The sequence below is a fragment of the Quercus lobata genome, chromosome 12, assembly GCF_001633185.2.
Source record: "Quercus lobata isolate SW786 chromosome 12, ValleyOak3.0 Primary Assembly, whole genome shotgun sequence".
NCBI lineage: Eukaryota > Viridiplantae > Streptophyta > Magnoliopsida > Fagales > Fagaceae > Quercus > Quercus lobata.
This window is the reverse complement of record NC_044915.1, coordinates 25,330,754-25,351,429: the sequence shown is the minus strand read 5'-3', so window position 1 is coordinate 25,351,429 and position 20,676 is coordinate 25,330,754. Positions and strand designations below refer to the sequence as shown.

The window sequence follows — 20,676 nt, the reverse complement described above, 5'->3', positions numbered from 1 at the left end:
TAGATTCATATTTTCTCTGGTCATTTTCTTTGCCACGTAATCCCGAACGTGTCAAAGAACTTTGGTACCTATTTCGATGCCGGCGGACGTTAGCTTTTTCCTTTTTGCATATTAATAGGATTACACATCTTTGTCTCTCTTCTCTCTTATCTCTTTCTAATATTATTATTATTTTTATATATATTTATATATATATATATATATATATATAAATTCATGTGTTAAAATTTTACAACTATTATTAGCTCCAACCCTATTTCTCTTTCCTCTTGTTCTCCTATGTTGAAAATTGAAAAACCTAATCCTTATCCTTGTTGTCTGTAGAACTCTTATTAACCTACACCCACTCCCTCCTTATCCTACGCACCCTATCCACCCTGAGTCTTTCTTGTAATTGATGAGAAGCAACCCTATAATCTGGAAACCCAAAAGGAGAAGAAGACGAAGAGGACAAGGGTGAGGAGAGGAGGGTAAATCTGTAAAAAGGTCCAAAACAGCAACTTCGATAAGACTGTCTGTTTATTTGTTTGTGTGGTTGATGATGGAGGTTCTACTAGGTGGTCCAACGTTTAGCATCGAGGTGTCTCCGCCGCCGACAACGACAAAGTACGCTGTTGTCGTTTCGTCGGCTGCGATCGGTGATGTGGATTCCGCGATCCGAAACGAAGTCGGGTCGGCGTTTGAGATCCGTGAACCCGTGAAGGCTCCGGAGGAGGAAGAAGAAGATGAGGAATCGTGTGAGAGTTCGTCTTCGATCGGAGCCCCGGACGATAGCGAAGAAGATGATGATGATGAAAACGATGACGTTTCGTCCAAGGAAGTCCAGAGCAATTTCAAGCGTGGACTTGGTTCTTTGTCTTCTTTGGAAGACACTCTTCCCATCAAGTAATTATTTGAAAATTTTGCTTTTTTTTTTTTTTTTTTTTGTGTGTGTGTGTGTGAGAGAGAGAGAAATTACTTAGTTTGTGATTTTGTTGATCTTCAAGTTTGTGTTTTTCGTTAATTTTCTGTTTGATAGTTGGGTAACAAAAAAAGCAGTTAATATTTCTTTCTGCTTTTGTTGCAATTTCACAAATGGAAATATCTGTTTTGATTTACTATGTGAATTATTATTATATGAAAAAATTGTGTCTTTATGAAAAAGTTCATGATTTTTTTTGAACAAGTTGTGATATGGGTTTGGTATTTGGTACATGTACAGGAGGGGATTATCGAATCACTTTACTGGGAAATCAAAGTCATTTGCTAATCTCTCAGAAGTGGAAGTGGTAGGTACAGTGAAGGATTTGGAGAAACAAGAGAACCCATTTAACAAGAGGAGGAGGGTTTTGATTGCTTCCAAGTGGAACACAAAGAGATCTTCCTTTTACAGCTCCTTTAACCCTAAATCCATGCCTCTATTGGCTCTAAACGAAGATGAAGATGATGAACATCATCAAGAGCGACAAGAATACCCATCATCTTCATCTTCTTCCTCACCTTCTTCTTCATCATCATCATCGGAGAAAAAAGCACAAGAAGATCGAAAACATCAAGAGAGAATACCAAGTAAATTGCATGATAGGAGGCTCTTGAGTTTCAAGTCAAGGAGTTGTTTTTCTCTCTCAGATCTGCAAGAACATGATGAACAGGATGATGATTAGGCATTAGCTAAGGTCTCTCTTTTTTTTTTTTTTTTTTTTTTTTTTTTTTTTTTTTTTTTTTTTTTTTAATAATTTTTTTAGCTGTTTCTATGACCGCTCAAAAACCATAAAAAATGACTAAATAATATTATCCTTCTTTTTAATTTGTGGAAACTTTTAGATTTTTTTTTACTTTTATTTATGGTATGCATTTAGATATACATGATCTTATGGATATACATGATCTTGTGACGTGGCATTATAATTATTATTGTTATTATTATTTTTTTTCTTTCTAGAGTGTGCGACTAGATATTTGTTGTTGGAATGTCCTTATGTATAAAGATTAAAGATTAAAGGCTGTCAAAAAAAAAAAAAAAGATTAAAGATTAAAGACTAAGAATTCTCTCTTATTTATCCAGAGAAAAAAAGAAAAAGAAAAAAAATTCTCTCTTTTCCTATTTTTAGACCAAGGCAAGAATTTTCTATTTTGTATAGCTAAACTTGGGAGTTTGAACAAAACTGTCAAAACTTGTCTTTGCAGTCAGTTAAATTTAAATTTAGATGGAGTCATGATTTTTGCATTGTAAGTGTTGAGCAATTAAAAGTTGTAAACTAGTCAAGTATTACAAGTACATAAGTGTTAGCTAAGCTAAAACAAGTTAGGTTTGAGTTTATTCATTTTCTTGTAAAACTGGCTTGAGTTTGTTCAAGCTTTGCTTCATTGTATTTTATTTTTTTTGTCAAACAAGATTGAGCTTGTTAACAATCTTATAGGTTATTTGAGGTGACTAGATACATGATTTTGTTTATCAACCTGTAAATTAGATATTGCACAAATTAATTTATGAAATTACATTATTTAATATCAAGTTTATATAATTACATAATTTAATATCGCATTTATATATATGTATTTTTATACATGTATATATAATAATATTTATAATAACTTATTTAATAGTCAAGTTTAAATTTGGGTTTGGGTTTGATGTTTAATGGTTTTCTATAATTTTTTTTTTTATTATCTTTTTTTAGGTCAGAAAGTAATTATAAACAATACAGTTCATTTATTATAGCATCAATATTGCTGGATTGGCCTTAGGTTTATGAACCACAAATCGTCTCCTCTTAATCTTTGGTTCAACAGGGAGACAAGTTCAAAAGTTGATAAATGCTGCTTATTAGTAATTGATGGATAATGCATATAAAAATGTAAATTTTACAATTATTTTGATAATGCATGTTCCTTTTGTAGGCATATGAGGGGGAAAAAAACGTTGGAAAGTGTTTCGAATTTAAATTTATGGATTATTTTAAACAACAAAGTACAAGCACTATTGTTTAAAGTAACATGGTATATACTCAATATGTATCCACAAAAATAATATTTTACAACATCATTAATATTTAATTCAGCAAAAAAAAAAAAAACGTCATTAATATTTAAGTAAATATTTACTATATCTATTTTGATATTTATTTAAAGGGAAATGCTAACGAGTGCCTTAGGGCACTCGTTAAAAATTCAATTAAAAAAAGTTTTTATAGAAAAAGAAAAAAAAAATTAATATTTTGACAATTTTTTTCATTTTCCATAAAAGTGATGTTAAAACTTTCCTAAAATGGATTATTAACCAGTGTCCTAAGGGCATTCGTTAGCATGACCCTTATTTAAATTGTTAATGACATGATATATTCCAATTTACACTTTTCAAAATAGATGGAAAGATATTCAAAAGTTTATGGTGGAGTTACAGTATAAGAGAGGATCCTAATCCTTTAAGATTAATCTAATTTTTTTAACCAAATTTTAATTATCATTGACTCAAGCATAAACTTAGTTTAAAAAAGTTTTCTTGTCGAAGCATGGGCCTTTTGAGTAAATTTTAATAATGTTTTTGAAAAATATAATGAACACTATTAAGTTTCATAACAAAAGATATGTTGGGAAGTAAACACTAATAAGTATATAATTAAGTAGGTCAACAAAATATCCTCATTTTTTTTCTTCATTGTCCGTTTGGTAAAGATTATTTTTGTCAATATATTTTACTATTCAGTTTATTTTTGCTACTATTTTTGGGTTCTACTGTACTTTTTAGTACTATTCATGAGTCTCACAGTATTATTTCAGATAACTTTTTTTTTTTTTTTTTACAGTTTTAATAAAAAGTTTTCAGTTTTAGCAAAATAAATAGATCCCAAATGGACCTTAGCTATCAAGAATGATTGATTATTCTAAAGTTGATATTTTGACACAGGTTTTTAAAAAGCGAATATAAATAGTTTTAAATTATTAAATTTAAGTAGGAATTCATACATTTTTTTTTTTTTTAAATTTTGGTTATTTTTAAATATGTTTTATGCAGGAAGGGTGTTACAAGCTAGTTAAACAATGTAAATAAAATGTGTTATCCCTCCTTGTAGCTAAATTTGATTTCATCTTAATAAAGATATTAAGTTAAAAAACACATGCACGCAAGACAAGATAGATCAGGTGAGATAGGAAAATTTTTGCCACCTCTATTGAAAAAAATACCCAAAAATGGACGGACACGAAGTGCAAATTCTAGTCAATCTCAGACCTTTATTCATATCTTTCACAACAACTTATGATGTAGAACTCAGCCTGTATTTAACAGCAATTCCATCCAATATGGTAAATAACTACGTAAATAACTAAATATACGTAACATCGGGTATATATATGGCTTGGAAGCAACAAGTCGTAGCCTTCAATCTTTTTGGTGGCAATGACAAGAACTAGGAATTGTTCATTGTCATTACGATGCGGTAGAGATGCGTCACACAACTGAACTGACAACGTAACAAGAAACATCGAGTAAAGGTGCAAGCAGTGATTATACACCACCGCTGGCGGACTGTGACTTGATAATAGGATTCTTTGTATTATTTTGTTTTATTTGGTGAGTAATTCGAGCGATAATCTTAATAAGACCTTGGTGTAATATGTAGTTCTGTATATTGTTAATATGTAATATGGGGTCAATAAGTCCACATAGGAGACAATATTTTTTAATTCAGATAAAAAAAAAGCGGTGACACTGCAAGTGTCTTTGTTCATCCTAGGAAATGGTAATGATAGTTAAAGGCAAGTGTGGCATATTCCCAGGTATATCTTGTGAGAGACCGTGCAGATCTTCTGAGAACAACGTCATTGCATGTCTATTTTCTTTTGTATGTGGTTAACAAGTATGGTTGGGAAGTGAAGTGTGTCAACCGCAACCGTCACTACCATTAACTTTATCATTGTACTAAACAAAGAAAATATGCACCATTTTGTTATCGGGAACGGCTCACCTCTAGTTTGGAAGTCTCCTATTTTCTCCCGTTTTAAAATTGCTGAGTGACACATTGGACGTGGCAAAGACCCAATCCAAGGGTTACAAAGAGAGCACCTCAAATATAACTTTTGTCTCTCCTAATCTCCTAACTCATAGAGCATTTGCAGCAGTGTGGCTAAATAGCTATTTTAGCTACACCAAAACACAAAAAAAAAAGGTTGCAATAGTGGAGTTAAACCTAAAAATTTTAGCTTCTTAGCTACAGTGCACATCTATCTTTAGATGTGCACTATAGCTCAAAGGTAAAAAAAAAAAAAAAAAAAAAAAAAAAAAAAAAAAACTATTTTATGTTGCGTTCACACTGAATCATATTTTTTTCTTTTATTTTTTTCTCTCCTCTTTTCCATTTCTGCCCGTTGCTCCTCTCTACTCAGTCCTCACACTTCGTTTTTGCCCGTTGCCGCCGACCAAGCCCCTGCCCAGCGCTGATTGAAGCCCCAGCCCAGTGCTGACCACTCTTTGCGTTCTCCACAACTCCACCCCCTCTCTCTTTGCTATCTCATGCTTAGCACCGACGTGGGTCTCTATCTTGCATTTTCTCTCTCTAGATCTCCACCTCAAAGGCCGAACCTCCGAGCTCTACCCTCTCTCTGCTATCTGATGCCCAATGCCGATGTGGGTTTGTGTTAGTGTTTTTCGATCTGTTGTGGGCAGTGGGCTTGTGTTTGTGTTTGTGGTAGTGGGCTTGTGTTTTCCGATCTGTGGGCATTTTGGTGCAATTGATGAAATTTTCAGGGGTATTTTGTTTACAGTGTTTTTCGATGTGGCTGTTGTGGGGGCGGCAGTGAAGATAAAGTGAAAGAGAAAGAAAGACAAAGCTGAAGTAGAAAAACAAAAATGCAAGTGAAGATAGAGTGAAGATAAAGAGGAGTATACGTGTGTGGAGGAGAAAAACAAAGAGTAAAAAGGAAAAAAAGAAAAAGAAAAAGAAAAAAGAAACGTGTATTGGGATGAAACCAAATAAGATAATGGGAAAAATAAAATAAAGAAATGTTACCACAATATTTTTGCAATAAATTTTAAGTGATAGGTTATTACTATCTAATATTGGTGAGAAAAAAATAATTTTTTTGATGGTGGTGGTGGCGGTTGCAGTGGTGGTGGCGGTGGTGGTAGTGGTTGTGATTGTTGTTTATTGTAGATAATATATTATTTTATCATGTGGCGGTGGCGGAAGAGTCGGCAGCGGTGGAAGAGTTGGTGGCGGCAGTAGTGGTAGCGGTAGTGATTGCGGTGGCGGTGGAAGAGTCAATGGTGGCGGTGGTAGTGGCAGCGGTAGCGGTTGCGGGTGGTTGTGATTGTTGTTTATTGTAGTAGATATATTATTTTATTGTAGGGGATATATTATTTTATTGTGATGTTTATATTATTTTATTGTGTTGAAAACTAAAATAGATCCACTACTGTAGCATGTGTATAGGTAAAATAGATAAAATAGCTTTTGGTGGAGCTAAAAAGCTAAATTTTAGCTTCACTGCTGTGGATGCTCTAAAGTCTGACTAACCCCTCTTTATCTCTCCCTAACAAGCCTCTCTCTTCCTCTCCATCACCATCGCTACATGAGCATCAGGAGCACTGAAATTAAAGCTTGCTAGAGAAGAAGGGGCAAAACAGGACAATGGATCAGGAAATTAAAAAGAGCAAAATATCTTAGCGGATTTATGGGAAGCAAAGCAAGCTATATAGTGCGAGGAAGGTAGGTGTGCAGTTCACCATTGTTGGCCTTAACTCCACCTTCACTTGGACGGAAGCCAATGGGGTTGCAGCTAAGTACACCACTCGCACAGACACGCATCTTGTCCATTTCGGGTTTTTTTTTTTTTTTCTTAAAAAAAAAATTTATTTTCTCTAATCAAACTGTATTTCTCATTTCCTTTCAGGTTGTGGAAATTTTTGATTTTGTAAAATCTTTTGAATTGTTTTTCAATTAGATGTTAATGTTATGACCGGTTTTGTGGTAACATTGCCAGTGGGTATATTTGTATTAAAAAGATCTTTTGTACCATTGATGCTCTGAAACCCAAGCTATGTTATTTTTAGCCTAACATCGTGACAGCCTGAGAAGGCGTCCAACCATCTCCACTACCCCATAAAATGTTCTCACCATAAGACCCTTTAGAGTTTAGAGTGCTTCAAAGCAAAGTTGGATCGCCTTTGGTTAGTTTACCATTGTGCATAGCGTGCAAGTTTTGCATCCCACACCAATGGTTAGAGTCCCAAGTGCTAAACGAGCTGCATTATGAGGATCCAAAAGTATGGGGCTTGTTTTGCCCTGTTTTCTCTAGTAAGCTTTAATTTTGGTGCCTTTGATGCTCATATGGCAGTGGTGATGGAGAATAAGAAGAGAGGCAAAGAAGAAGAGTGAGGCTTGTTGGGAAGAGAGAGAAAGAGGGTCAGACTTCTTAAGAAAGACAAAAGTTGTATTTAACGTGCTCTCTTTGTAACCCTTGGATTGTGTCTTTGCCATGTGTCGCTCATCAGTTTTAAAAAGGGAGAAAATGGGAGACTTCCAAACGAGAGGTGAGCTGTTCCCTTTGTTATCCTTTCCTTATTCTAATAGTAGTGTTGCAATTTAATAGAATAACTCTTGAACAAAACTTATGTACAATATTTTAGGTGCTCTTTTTTAAGTTTTTCTCTTAAGATTTTGTTATTTGGTGACTTAATTAAAAAATATACTTCTATTTCATGAGAAAAAAACCACATGACAGAATTTTAAGATAGGAACCTAGAAACAACAACTAAGTACTTTACCTAAATCTTGCTCGTAAATTGGATATTGAATTGGATTTAAGTCATCCAATGGTTTGAATTTCATAGTCTTGAATGAGATTTTCATGTTATAGAGTATTTCTTAACTTCTCAAATATAAGAGCATTAGAGCATTCGCACCTGGCATGCCATATGCCATATGTTAGTCTATTTTACCATTTAAGCACAAAAAACCCCTTCCATCCAGACTTGTAGAAGCCAACTATTGCAAAACAATTTCCAATAGTGCTACAGTGCAATTTTAAAGGTAGAACTGCACTATCGCACCATTGTAAAACCAAAAATATTATTTTATTCTTTTTCTCTCTCCACTCTGTCTCCTTGACTCTCCCACTCTCTCAGGTCTGTCTCCTACGTCTCTCTCTCAGATTTCTCCCTCTCCCTTTGTGTTAGAACATATGTGATTCAATGTTAGGAACATATGTCAAAATTTTATGTAATTGACTAATCCTTTGACAAAACACACTTTACTTGTAATTGGGTAGATCTAGTATGTGTTTAATAATTCAAGAAATAAGGTTTCAAGTTCAAGTGATTAAGCCATAAAAATATGTCCAAGAAATAAGTAAAGAAGTGCTGTTCATTAAAACTCGACAGTTAGTATCTATCGAGGCTTAAGGAGCTATTTCAGCCCGAGGCTCGACAGTTGCTCGACAGATAGGGTATTTGTCGAGATTTATAAAGTTCAGATTTTCAGTTCTAATTTTCATCCAATACGTGAATGTATGTTTGGGCTTTTTTTTCTCACAACTCTAAACATATATAAGAATTATTTTAAGGGCCGTAAAAGGTGACACAAGTTGCACAAGAGCACAATTCCACAAGTGTGAAGAAAAGTGTGATTGGAAATCTAATTTGCCCTAGTTCTTGAAGAAGTTGCTGTGTTTGTACACTATAGGGTTTTGTGACCAAGCAACTTCATGATTTTCATCGTGTGATAAATTGAAGAACTTTGCAGCTAACATCCTTCTCAAGTTGGTGATCAAGTCACATACTAAGATTCGCGCAATTGGTTAGTCACGTATTAGGAGCCGTGCATTGAAAGGAGAGATTGTCACTACAGAACAAGTGTAATTGGGTATTGGAGTAAGGGTTTAATTGTAGGTTGGTATAAGGTACTGAGATTCCTTTATTTGTAACCGCTTGTTTTGATAATAGTGGATTCTCAAGAGTGGTGACCTTAAAATCACTCGGTGAGGTTTTTACCATGTAGGTTTTTCCCATTCGTAAACAAATCACTGTGTCAATTTATTTTCCGCTACATACTTTAGATAATTGGTGATTTGTTTGTGCTACCACGTGCTTTGCATTTTAATTTGATTAATTAATAAACTTGACTAATTAATCAATTAATTTATCATAAAGGGTCAATATGTTTTTGGCTTATCACTTTGCTCTCCCTCAGGCTACCGTTGGCCACTATCGCCCAGCAACGCCAAGCCCAGGCTACGTCTCACCCAGCGACGCCTAAGCCCAGGCTGCCATTGGCCACTATTTCACCCGGTGTGGTCTGATGGGTCTCTCACGACTTGGTGTGGTGTGGTGGGACTTTCCAACCCCAAACTCTCATCCTCTCTCTTCAATCTAATGGGTTTGTGGTGGAGATCGTGGCGGATTGGTGGTGGGTTTCTTTGGAGGTGTGGGTTATTTTGGCGTGGGTTTCTTTGGTGACGTGGTTCAGGTAGTGGGTGTGGTGGCTGTTGTTGGCTTCGATTGGTTTAATGGTTTGTGTGTGTGTGACTCTGTTGATGGTTTGTGTTTGTGTGTGAGTGGCTCTATTGATGGTTTGATGGTTTGTGTTTGTGTGTGTGGTGATGGGTTTGGATAGGTTGATTGGTGTATTATGGGTCTATGTGTGTGTGGCTCTGTGTTGAACTAGTGCTAGAGGTTGAGGGAGAAAGAGAGGAAAAGGAAGAGAAAAAGAGAAATAATAAAAAATAAAAGGAATAAAATAGAATATTTAAATAAAATGGGAAAAAAAATTTAATTTTGGAATGTTGGATGTATTGTAAAATGATATGGTATAATTGATAAAGTACCTTTTTGAGATGGTAAAATAGGATGTGATAGAATTTTGGGATGTGAATGCTCTTAGTATTGGTGGTGCTAAAAAGCTACATTGCTACTATTAACATCATCAAATACGAATTTATAGCTACACTGGTGGAGCCAAAGTCAAAAAATTTGGCTCCACAGCTACTGTGCACAACCAATAGTGGTTGTGCATAGTAGCTCATAGGTAAAAAAAAAATATATATATATATATATATATTAAATCGTGTGTTCACACTACTTTATATGAAATATATTATTTTATTAATGTGTTCATACTGTTTTGTAGTGAATATATTATTTTATTGTATTATTTATATTATTTTATTGTGTTGAAAGCTAAATAAAACCACTAATATTGGGTGTTTTGTAAAGTGAGAATGTAAGAGCAATTGTATCAATTGATGCAAAGTTGTGTAAAATAAAAAAAAAAGTTGCTCATTTTTCACATTTTGAGCAAAAAAACACCCACACCAGTGGGTGTAAAATTGTGCATTTATGCATAATTGCTACAGTAACTGTGCATATATGCACGGTTACTGTAGCACTTGTATTTATTATTTTATTAATTTTTTCTCTCTCTTGTCTCTGGTTGCTCTCCTTTTTATTTTCATTTTTTTTTTCTCATTTTTTCTCATTTTTTCTCTTTGCTTCTGTTTCCTTCTCTTGTCTCCTTCTGGCTCCAACCCTCACCGTCCTCGTCACTGGCCTCACAGTCCTCATCACTGGCGCTGCTGGCTTCATCGGAACCCACGTCTCCGTGGCCCTGAAGCGATGAGGCGATGAACGAGTGCTTCGTCAGAGCTAAAATCTTAAGATTGTGGTGGTGCAGGTGTGGGCCTGTGGAGGAGGTGATGAATGGGTTGGTTGGGAAATTTGTCATAGTCGTTCATGGTGGTTTGTGTGGTGGTGGTGGTGTAGGTGGGAGGATTTGAGAAAATTTTGTTTAATTTGTCTTAAATCTGAGTTGTTTGGTTTGTGAGAAATCGGGGATGTTGTTTGGATGTTTTGTGGTTATTTTATTATGAAATGGAGGATTGTAATTATTGTTTGGTTGATGAGAAAATGAGAGAGAGGTGGATTGGGTCTGTGAGAGAGAGGCGGTGAGGGAGAGAATAATAAAAAATTGTAAAAAAATGAATATTTTATTGAATAAATGTGTAGAATAGATAAACTGATGTGGGTGTTTTGTAAAAATGGGTGTGTAGAATAGAAAAAATAGCTTTTTTGTGTAAAATAGAAGGAAAGTTTGCATCCACTGATGTGAATGCTCTAAGATAGATAAAGTAGTTTTTTGTGGAGCCATATTGCTAAATTTATGACTCTACCAATGTGGATGCTCTAATGTAGCTAGATTTCAATGACATCCTAAGAGATTTTCACGTTATTGTGCTTTAAATATCAAACCCTCTTTTAAATGATGTTTATGTTTTTTTTTTTTTTTTGGGACTTTTTTATTATTATTATTGATAGTGGAAATTTGAATTATGCGCAACATGGATTAAAATTTTAGAACTAATTAGTATTAGTATTTTCATGGTAGCCAATAACTTTATGGTGTTTTAAAGGAAGATGTCCATAATTTAAATCTAGGCTTGTAAATGAGATAAGTCAAGTATTAAAAGTTCAGGTTTATTTATTTTATTTTATTTTGAACACGATTTAAACTTATACTTATCGCCAAACAAGATTATGTGTTCAAGTTTGATTCATTTTCTTGTCGACAAGCTTGAATTTGTTTGCAAGTTACTCAATTAACTTATGTTGAGGTCCAAAATGTGACAAAGGAACCCAGCCCATGAAGAGAAGAAGGGTCGTGGGCCTTAACAAGAGGAAGCTTGGCCTATATAAAATAAAAAGGGACATGAAGGCTCAAAAAGCCCAGTGAGTAAAGAAGTGATAGGGACAAATGAGGGTTTCAAGATCAAGATTCGGTGAAGGAATCAAGGGACCTCGGGCAAGGAAAAGGACATGGAATAAGAGGAAGAATGGTTAGAGGCTTTTTCAAGTTCACCATTAGCAAGAAGGAATCCATCCCGTTTTTGAAAAATGCCAAACCAAGAGAAGTCAACATCAAGGCACCAGGACTTTCGAAATGTCCTTTTAAAGCATTGGAAGAAGATCATGGAACATTGACCTTAGAATAGAATCTGGGATTGTCCCAAGAAAGGGGCTTCTATGAGTAGAAAGTTAGTGGATGAAATTTTAGATACGAGTTCCCAAGAAAGCAAAATAAGAAGGAATAAGGAAATGATCAACTACCAATGTTTCAGTTAAAGGAAATTGGCTCTAGGACCCAAAAGAACAAATGGAGAGAACAGTAATTTTGAAGTCCTCCAAGAGTAGTATAAAAGAACAAAGCAAGGAAGGCAAAAGAGGGACATTCATTTAGACATACAAGTGACCAAGAGAGAAATACAAGAAGAGAGTTTTAAGTTTTCTTAAGCCTTCTGGTTGAGTTCATTAAGAGGATAGAGGCATTGGAGAAAGTCTTGTGTCAAAATATCTAAAGAGTCACTCAGATTCAAAGGGACTCAAACCTCACAAGTCTTGAGAACCCAAAGGGGATTAGTCAAGTCTGTGATCTGTAAGCCTTATTAGACCTTGTGGAATGTCCTCACAAAGTGAAACCTAATGTATTCTAATACTTGACTTAATCAAATGAAATATAACATTCTTTGAGGCATTCATGATCACCATTGTTTACTTTGCATTGTGTACTTGCTGTTCCTTCATTATTTGCTCAACCAATATGTGTATGTTGTGGAGTTCACTTGTCTTGTGCGCATATTGGTTCATATAATGGCCCAAGTGGGTTGCGGTGAGCCAAGCCAAGTCCAACCAATATCTACACATCCCTTCTAGTGACCCAAGATCCCTTATCAGCATCAAGCCTGGGAACTATCAAAAAGGGGACCCATAACTTATTTGATCTTTTCAAAAATTTATAAATTTTTACTACAAATGAAATATTTACATTATCAAGTCTAAATATGATATCATATAAACATATTTACAAATTTATAAAATCTAATTTCAAGTCTAAATAAGTATATCTTTAGACAAGCATAAACCACAAATCTAATTAGCTAATTGGTGTTTTGGCTGTATTATAAAGATAAATTATCATGGAGGTGATGCTATATGTTAAAATATATCATATATTGAGTTTCATGTTTATGAGTTTGTTTACAAACACATTATTATATGTAAGCTTGACTCGTTTAATAATCGAGTCTAAACAAGTGAATATACACAAATATTTTCTCTAGTTGAGCTCAAATTATTCATATCAACTTGGTTCATATGCAACTTTATTCAAATCCACTCCCTAAGGACCCTAACTATAAAAACTAGTCTCATGACACGCGCATACGTTGAGGATTTTTTTTTTTTTTAGTGTCATAATTTTCACTTATTTCAATTTGAGGTTTACACTTTTTTCTCGCAATAATTACACATTTAGAACTATTAATATGGCCAGAAGTATCATAAGACTAGCTCTAAACTTCCTTAAGTTATTTTAGTAGTAGTTATCCAAAACTCTTGTCAAAGATAACATGGTTTTTTTTTTTTTTCCTAAGAATTTGAATGTGGGTTGGGTTTGGATGTGGTATTTGAAAATTTTTGGACTTGTTTTTAACTTTCAGTTTTTTTAACAAAGTAGTTATTTGAGACTTTTGTTATAGATTTGAAGGTTTTTTTTTTTTTTTTTTTGAGAAAAATTTGAACATGGGTTTGAATGTGGTTTATTTATTTATTTTTTATACATGTCTAACCCTACTATTTAAGTTATATAAACTGGTAAATTTGAGAGTATTTTGAATATCAAAATTGAAGATTCTAAACAGGAGAAACTCTTTAAATAATAGTATAGATAATTAAAAAAAAAAAAAAAGTACTCTCATAATTTATTGTCCAATGGTGGACATTTAGAGGAGAAAGCCCAAACTAATTTTTTCTGAGGCCCAATTTTAAATTCATAAAGAAACAAGTCGAAAAAAAACTCTCTGAAATTCAAATCCAGCCCAATAGCTGAGCTGAGCTGAACCTGATCATGGCATCTCTGGCCTCGCCATTTCGTTTCAGTCTCTCCATCAAGTCCAAATCCAATTCAAGCTTTCCTTTCTCAAGCTCTGGGATTGGATTTAGGGCTCCGAGTCGAATCGGCTTTAACTCAATGAGTCAACCCGCCGGGACCGACGACGAAAGCGTGAAGGTGGAGAAGGACAACTCAGACGTGCTGGTTCAGTACGTGGTGCTCCGTCGAGACCTGATCGACACGTGGCCGCTCGGGAGCGTGGTGACACAGGGATGCCATGCATCCGTGTCTGCCATTTGGTCCCACAAAGACGATCCTCACACACTACAGTATTGTAGTCCCCAAAATATCGATTCTATGCATAAGGTGAATCCTCCTCCTCCTATTTCTGTAAATTGAGCTAAGATAGAATTTTAGACATAACTCGTATCATTTTAGAATTGTTGTTGGTATTGAGTTTGAGAGGGAAAAAAGAGAGCACACAACGGATCTAGTGTCAATTTGGTAACAATTTATCTACCTTTTTCGTGAAAACTTTTTACTGAGTTAAAAGTTATAGGTTATTTTAGTAAAACACGCAAATATTAGGAAAAATAAGCAAAAGGCTAGATTATAATGGCATCTCAAATAGACACTTAATGTGCTTTGACCTGGCAACCTACTTTAGCGGAAAGCACTTAGTAGTTACATTTTTATTATGATGAAGATGTTTGTTATGATGACACATTTTAGGGTATGCGTGTATTAAATTAAACTTTAGTCTAACATTAGACTAACCTTAGGATTACTTTTCTTGCATTACAAGTAAGGTTGTTATAAATAGGATTAAGATTATGTTGCTTGCATTACAAGTAGGTTATAGTACCGTGAACCTGGAGTAGGATAATGGACTTGGGAGATGAGGCTTTGACTAGGAATGAGTCTTATGGTACGTTTGGATTGAGAGAGAAGAAGGGAGAGTAGAGTAGAGTAGGGTAGATTTAATACAAAATTAGTTTATTTTTAGCAAATTCTATTATACTCTCCTCTACTCCCCCTTTTTCTCCCCTCCATCCAAACAGACCATTAGCGTGTGTTTGGATTGCATTTTGAAGAAAATATTTTGTGTTTTGCTGAAAATTTGGTGGATCCTATGTTACTGTTAATATACTTTTTGGTACTATTCATGGTCCTGCTGTACTATTTCAATTAATTTTGGTACTATTCATGGCCTTGCTGTACTATTTCAATTAACTTTTATTTTTATCTACAGTACTTTCAACAATAAGTTTTCAGCTTCAGCAAAATAGGCGGTATCCAAACACACCCTTAATGTCTCTATTAGTTTGGTGGTTGATTTGGGTAGTAATAATATTTATGTTTGGATGACTTAGACTAGGATCGAGTCTTGTTGGTTTGGAGTTTGAAAAGAAACATTTTGCAGGCTTTAGTCTTTGCCTTTTGAGCAGATTGGTGACTTGTTTACCGGTGTTGTGAATTAAGGAAAAAAAATGGAAAGTCACACTGTGGTTGTGAAAGAAAATAACAATTTCAATGAAATGTGCAATTTTAGATGGTGATTCTCTCATATCTTGCATGTTTATGGATAAAACTACTGCCGTATCTTTATTGCCATGGTGTCAGACACTTATTTAAAAGGGTGTGTTCATGTTTTTCATTGTACTAATAAACATACCTTCCAATTTTTACTACTAGAATGTGTTCCATATCATTGACATAAAGTTAGTATCAATCGGACTCATGTCCTGATCAATGCTGATCTCAATATCTGCTCTAATATGGTGTTGGTATGTCATGGAATGTAAGGGTTGCAAATCATAACCAAGTCCTGCAATTTATTGAAATTTTCCTATCCACCAGATAATTGCCTTCAATAAACCTACTTGTAAATCACAGTTGCAGTGATTTTTTCTTAGTTATACTGGCTAAAGTTGGTTAATCTGTTAAATGCTAAAAGTGATTAGAAATGATGCCTTCAATAAACCTACTTGTAATTCACTGTTGCAGTCATATTTCTTACTTTTACTTTCTAAGTTGGTCAATCTGTTAAATGCTAAAAGTGATTAGAATGACAGTGTTTGGAATGTTTTCTTTTTGGAATATGTAGGTTACTCTTGAGGTGAAGGGTGAGCCTCAAATCTTGAATTTGTCAGAAAAACTCACAGCTGGTGGCATCACTCATAAACTGTGGGTAGAACAGCCTGAAAACATTCCAACTTGCCTTGCTACAAAGCCCTTCCCCAAATCTATAGTATCATCATTTTTCAAGAAGTTGAAACTATGTAAGTGATGTAACGGTTAATTTCAAATTTATTTTGGTTGGTTAGGGCTTAGGAATCCCTTGAATTTTTAATTGAGTTGGTGAGATATGATTTTGAATTTCTAATACCTTAACCTTTTTTTTTTTATAAAAATGAGAATCACTAATACCTTATCCTTAATATTGAAGAGTTGGTGTTAGAATTGAAGCAAATCTTGCAGTCTGATTAACAGCCTCCTTGCTATGTATTGGGTAGATTAATACACTTTTAGGGTTCTCTAAACCCTAAAGAACACTGATACCCGCCCTAGGATATTACTTAAGAGTACCACAAAAGAAATACAAGCAGCTTAGCCAAAGAAAAGATCACATGCCTCATTGAATGGCACCTCTTTTAAGAGAGGCGGAGTGTGAGTTCTTGAGTTCAAAACCCACTGGGTGTGTGCGAACTTACCAATAATAATAATACTAAAGGCTCTCACAATTCACAACTGAAAAGCTAACCATCCATGGAGGATCCTGGACTTTGTCCTCCTTTGTGTTATTTGCACTAGAGGGAAATTTAGTAGTTATTTGTCTAGGTCTCCCCAGTTGAAGGGAATCAGTCTTTTTGCTCATTGTCTTTGGTTGGCAAAACTTATCGTCATGCCTCCCTTCACTCTCTTCTTGCAATAAATTTTCTTCAACATTCTGTTTGCTTGTAGAAGTCCCCAATATTATCCAATTGACTTGCCTCTTCACAATCAGTCGGAATAGATGTAGAAAGAATCTCAAACATATTGATATGCTGCGTCTTCAAGATCCCTCCTCTAATTACTCAGAACACCCTCCTTAGGAGGTTGTTGAGCATCCACCCCCCTTCCTCTCTCCTGTAGATAACGCTTGGAATATTATGCTGCTTGTAGCCCTCAACTCATATACATCAGTCCACTTATTTTTACTTTTTTGGTGGTGAATAATTCAATAGTTGGGGGAGGAGACGCTACCCTTCCTTTCCTACTAGACACCATCTTCCAGTCATGGTCACCATTTTCTGCTTGTTTAAGTTATTTTTTCGTCCAATCTCTATGAGGTTACACAATCTTTCCATTCATAGCCATTGGACAGTAGGACAAATTGTGTAAAAAATTTCATTGCCATTTTGGTGGCCTCCAAGGAAGTTCTAAGAAAACTTCAACAATTATATGATGAGGTGGAAATCCTGATCTTAGGCAAGTAATATCAGTTGTTCCTGCAAAGTAAGTTAATTTGGTCTATAGAAAGATAAAATGATACCAAGTAACATAAACATTTGAGAAGGGAATGCTATTGAATTTAACAATGTAAAAGCTCTTATAAAAGCTGTATATTGTGTGCAGCCAATAAGATCTAGCTCAAATGATACCAAGGTCTTCTTGTAAGAGTACGGCGGAGGATGTGGTCATGGGTTCAAGACCCTTTGAATGCTTGTGTAATTATCATTATATATTATTATTTTTATATTAAAAAAAAATTCTAATCAATAAAGCTTAACATATACTACTACCTAGTACCTTAAGAAGTACCTATTCAAGCAAACAAGTTTCATATATGTCTTATAACAACTTTAGTCCACTCTTTAATTTCCTTAAGCATACACATTGAGTCCCAAGAAACTCTTTTAGGAAGGATGAGAAGCCTTGTCCAGAACAATAAACTGATTTATCTCACGAATTAAAGAGAGACCATTTTTTTCTTTTCTGTTTTTAATAGTACGTATATAATTTATGAACATTGGGGGCCCAAATTAAGGACTCACACAGGGTCCGCTAGAGAAGTGTTAGCTGTATAATTGTGCAAATTCTGAATAGAGAGCTTTATCATATATTAGATATATGCCAAGTAATTTGGATTTAGATCTTGGATAGTCGAGACCAAGAAAACAGAACGTGTTAGCTACCTATTGACCAAGGTGCTCAGAAGTGGGTCGGAGATGGGATTGAATCGCACGAATGCAATCGCAATCCTGTTGATAGTCCCTTTGATAGTTTGAATAACCAATGAAATAAGGGGTCATTCATTCAAAAATGTCTCGAGAAATGCTTATAGTTTCCAAAGACATCCTTGCTTAAAATTACGGTTTAATAATACTCATAAAAATAAAAATAGAAGGAAAATGTTAACGAGTGCTCTAAGGGTACTGGTTAAAAATCCAGTTAAAGAAAATTTTTATGAAAAAAGAAAGAAAAACAATTAATGTTTTGATAGTTTTTTTCATTTTCCATAAAAGTGATGTTAAAACTTTCTTAAAATGGATTGTTAATAAATATCCTAAGAGCACTTGTTAGCATAACCCAAAATAAAAATAAATAAAGGTTAAATAATCTAAAATTGGCTGCAAAGGTTCCCAATGCACTTTCATAGCCTAGTTGACCAGTAGCTCATATCTTTAGGCCTTGACCAAAAGCCTCAACTACCCAAGACCACTTCCCAAATGTTCGACAATCGACATATGCTTCATGTATCTTCGGCTTTCATTCGTTAGTCTACCTAATAAAAATTAAGAACTAAACAAACTTTTGAATACTCTTCTATACCACGTTTTTGAGTACAGATTGTATTCCAAAATTTCAAAGATAAAAATTTACGTTGAACCCACAAATGTGTCATATCTGAACCAATATCTGAACCAATAGAATCATCAAAACAAAATAATGAAAACAGTAACGAGATAAAGATCTCATGACACAACCAATAAAATTAATAAATTCACACTTTTATTTATATATAAAAAAATAAATAAAATTCAGTCACCCTTTTTTTAACATCTCGATCATTAATTAAAAAAAGAAGAAGAAGTTAAAAGACTATAGTATTTTATCTTCTGTATGTTACTGAACCACCAAACGTCTGGCACAGACGGTGCAGGAATACTTGCGCTTGGTATTGAAATAGAGAGGTAGAAAACAGAGCCTCCACTGTGACTCAACATCGATGGCTTGTATCATTCCTCCACAGTACGGACACGCCCCTGGTGCTGGTTGTCTCGCCACAACCCTCTCATCTTTATCGCACACAAACACCAGACACATCTTCTTCAAATCGAGACTTGTTTGATTGCTGTTTGGAGTTGATGTTGGTGTTGTAGATATATATATATATATATATAGAGAGAGAGAGAGAGAGAGAGAGAGATGCGATTGAATAAAGTTATGGGTTTTGGAGTCTAGAAGAATTTAGCTGGGTCTGGGGACTCTACTCTGTCTCTGCGTATGAACCGCGTTTCTAGAACTTTCTGTCTGAAGTTCTAAGTTCTAGCCTACCCCTAATTCACGCTCTTTTTTTTATCTTTGAAGAATTCTTAGAAGTCATACTGGGCCTGGCGGGCTGGTGAGGTATGTAACACGTGCTTTACATGAGTTTTTATTTTTATTTTTTATTTTTTATTTTTATTTTTTTTAATGGGCAGTTAGCGTATTTGCATTGACCATTTAAAAAAAAGAAATGATGCATATATAATATTTTCGTAACATTTTCATAACAAATTATAAGTGATAAGTTTTTATTAGTTCAAATTTAAATCTACAACTTAATTAATTTTTTACCTGCCCATAACAATTAATAACAACCCATTACTTAGAATTTGTAGTGGACATAGCATTTTTTTAAAAATTTAATATCATTTTTATGATATATAAAGTAGTAAAAAAAATCGGTTTTTTTGTTTTTTTGTTTTTTTTGTTTTATATATTAAAAGTTTCTAAATCAATGCATTTAGGACCTCTTCTAACTTGTCATTTTTTAATTGATAAGTAACACGTGTATTCTCAGTAGAACGCATTGTTTCAGACTTTCAGCCAAACAATGAAGAATGCATTGTTTTCCCTAAAAAATCTCTCTCAACAAATTTTTGATCTTTCTATTAAAAAAAAAAAAAAAAAATCTTGATTGTTAAAAACAAAAGGAGCTTTAAAAGTCACTATTTACCATTTTCCTTAGGACTGTTGACAATAAATAAATTGATCTATCACAGGAGTTCAAGAGAATTAAATTGTCCAATTTTTTTTTTGTAGTACATATATTTTAAAGAAATGTTAACCAATGCTATAAGGCATTGGGCATTGGTTTATGAGTTTTTTTTTTTTTTTTTTGAAATATTTTATTTGGAGAATAATAAAATAATAAATGTTGTTGACAGCTTTCTATATTTCTCATAAAAGTAATATCAAAACTTTCCTATTATAGTTTATTACCAATTGTCCTAAGGACATCCGTTAATATAACCCTAAAAGTTGGCAAATTTGAAGTTTAATTGGGTCTTTTTTTTTTTTTTTTTCTCCTCTCCATAGGAGCACTCATTCTCACTGTGGGTAAGCCATTCTTACACTACTCTGGTGGGCGTGGTGGACATGAATCCCGATTTCCTTGATAAGCTTAGTAAGATATCACTCACCGAGGACGAGGAATTGGATATCGCTGTGCGAGTTAACCATCGTAAAGAAATCCTTGAGGAATGCTCCCTTAGCATGCTCGGACGATTTATGAGCGATAAATCGATTAATCTTAGGGCGACAAAGAACATGCTGTGCTCATTGTGGAGAC

The 20,676-nt window shown here is 34.3% G+C and overlaps 3 protein-coding genes across 3 annotated transcripts; 2 read left to right on the top strand and 1 right to left on the bottom strand.

The window, feature by feature from the left end:
- Positions 1-223: 223 nt before the first annotated feature.
- LOC115969880 lies at positions 224-1,712 on the top strand. The gene is made up of 2 exons (XM_031089514.1): positions 224-885; positions 1,202-1,712. The coding sequence occupies exons 1-2, from the start codon at positions 539-541 to the stop codon at positions 1,641-1,643; spliced, it is 789 nt and encodes a 262-aa protein (XP_030945374.1). The 5' UTR covers positions 224-538; the 3' UTR covers positions 1,644-1,712.
- Positions 1,713-13,838: 12,126 nt separating this feature from the next.
- Positions 13,839-16,270, top strand: LOC115972006 (putative peptidyl-tRNA hydrolase PTRHD1). The gene is made up of 2 exons (XM_031092142.1): positions 13,839-14,222; positions 15,964-16,270. Exons 1-2 carry the CDS (start codon positions 13,872-13,874, stop codon positions 16,144-16,146), a joined length of 534 nt encoding a protein of 177 aa, XP_030948002.1. The 5' UTR covers positions 13,839-13,871; the 3' UTR covers positions 16,147-16,270.
- A 2,614-nt stretch (positions 16,271-18,884) lies between these two features.
- On the bottom strand, positions 18,885-19,384 carry LOC115972571. The gene has a single exon (XM_031092897.1). The coding sequence runs from the start codon at positions 19,164-19,166 to the stop codon at positions 18,966-18,968; it is 201 nt and encodes a 66-aa protein (XP_030948757.1). The 5' UTR covers positions 19,167-19,384; the 3' UTR covers positions 18,885-18,965.
- Positions 19,385-20,676: the final 1,292 nt, after the last annotated feature.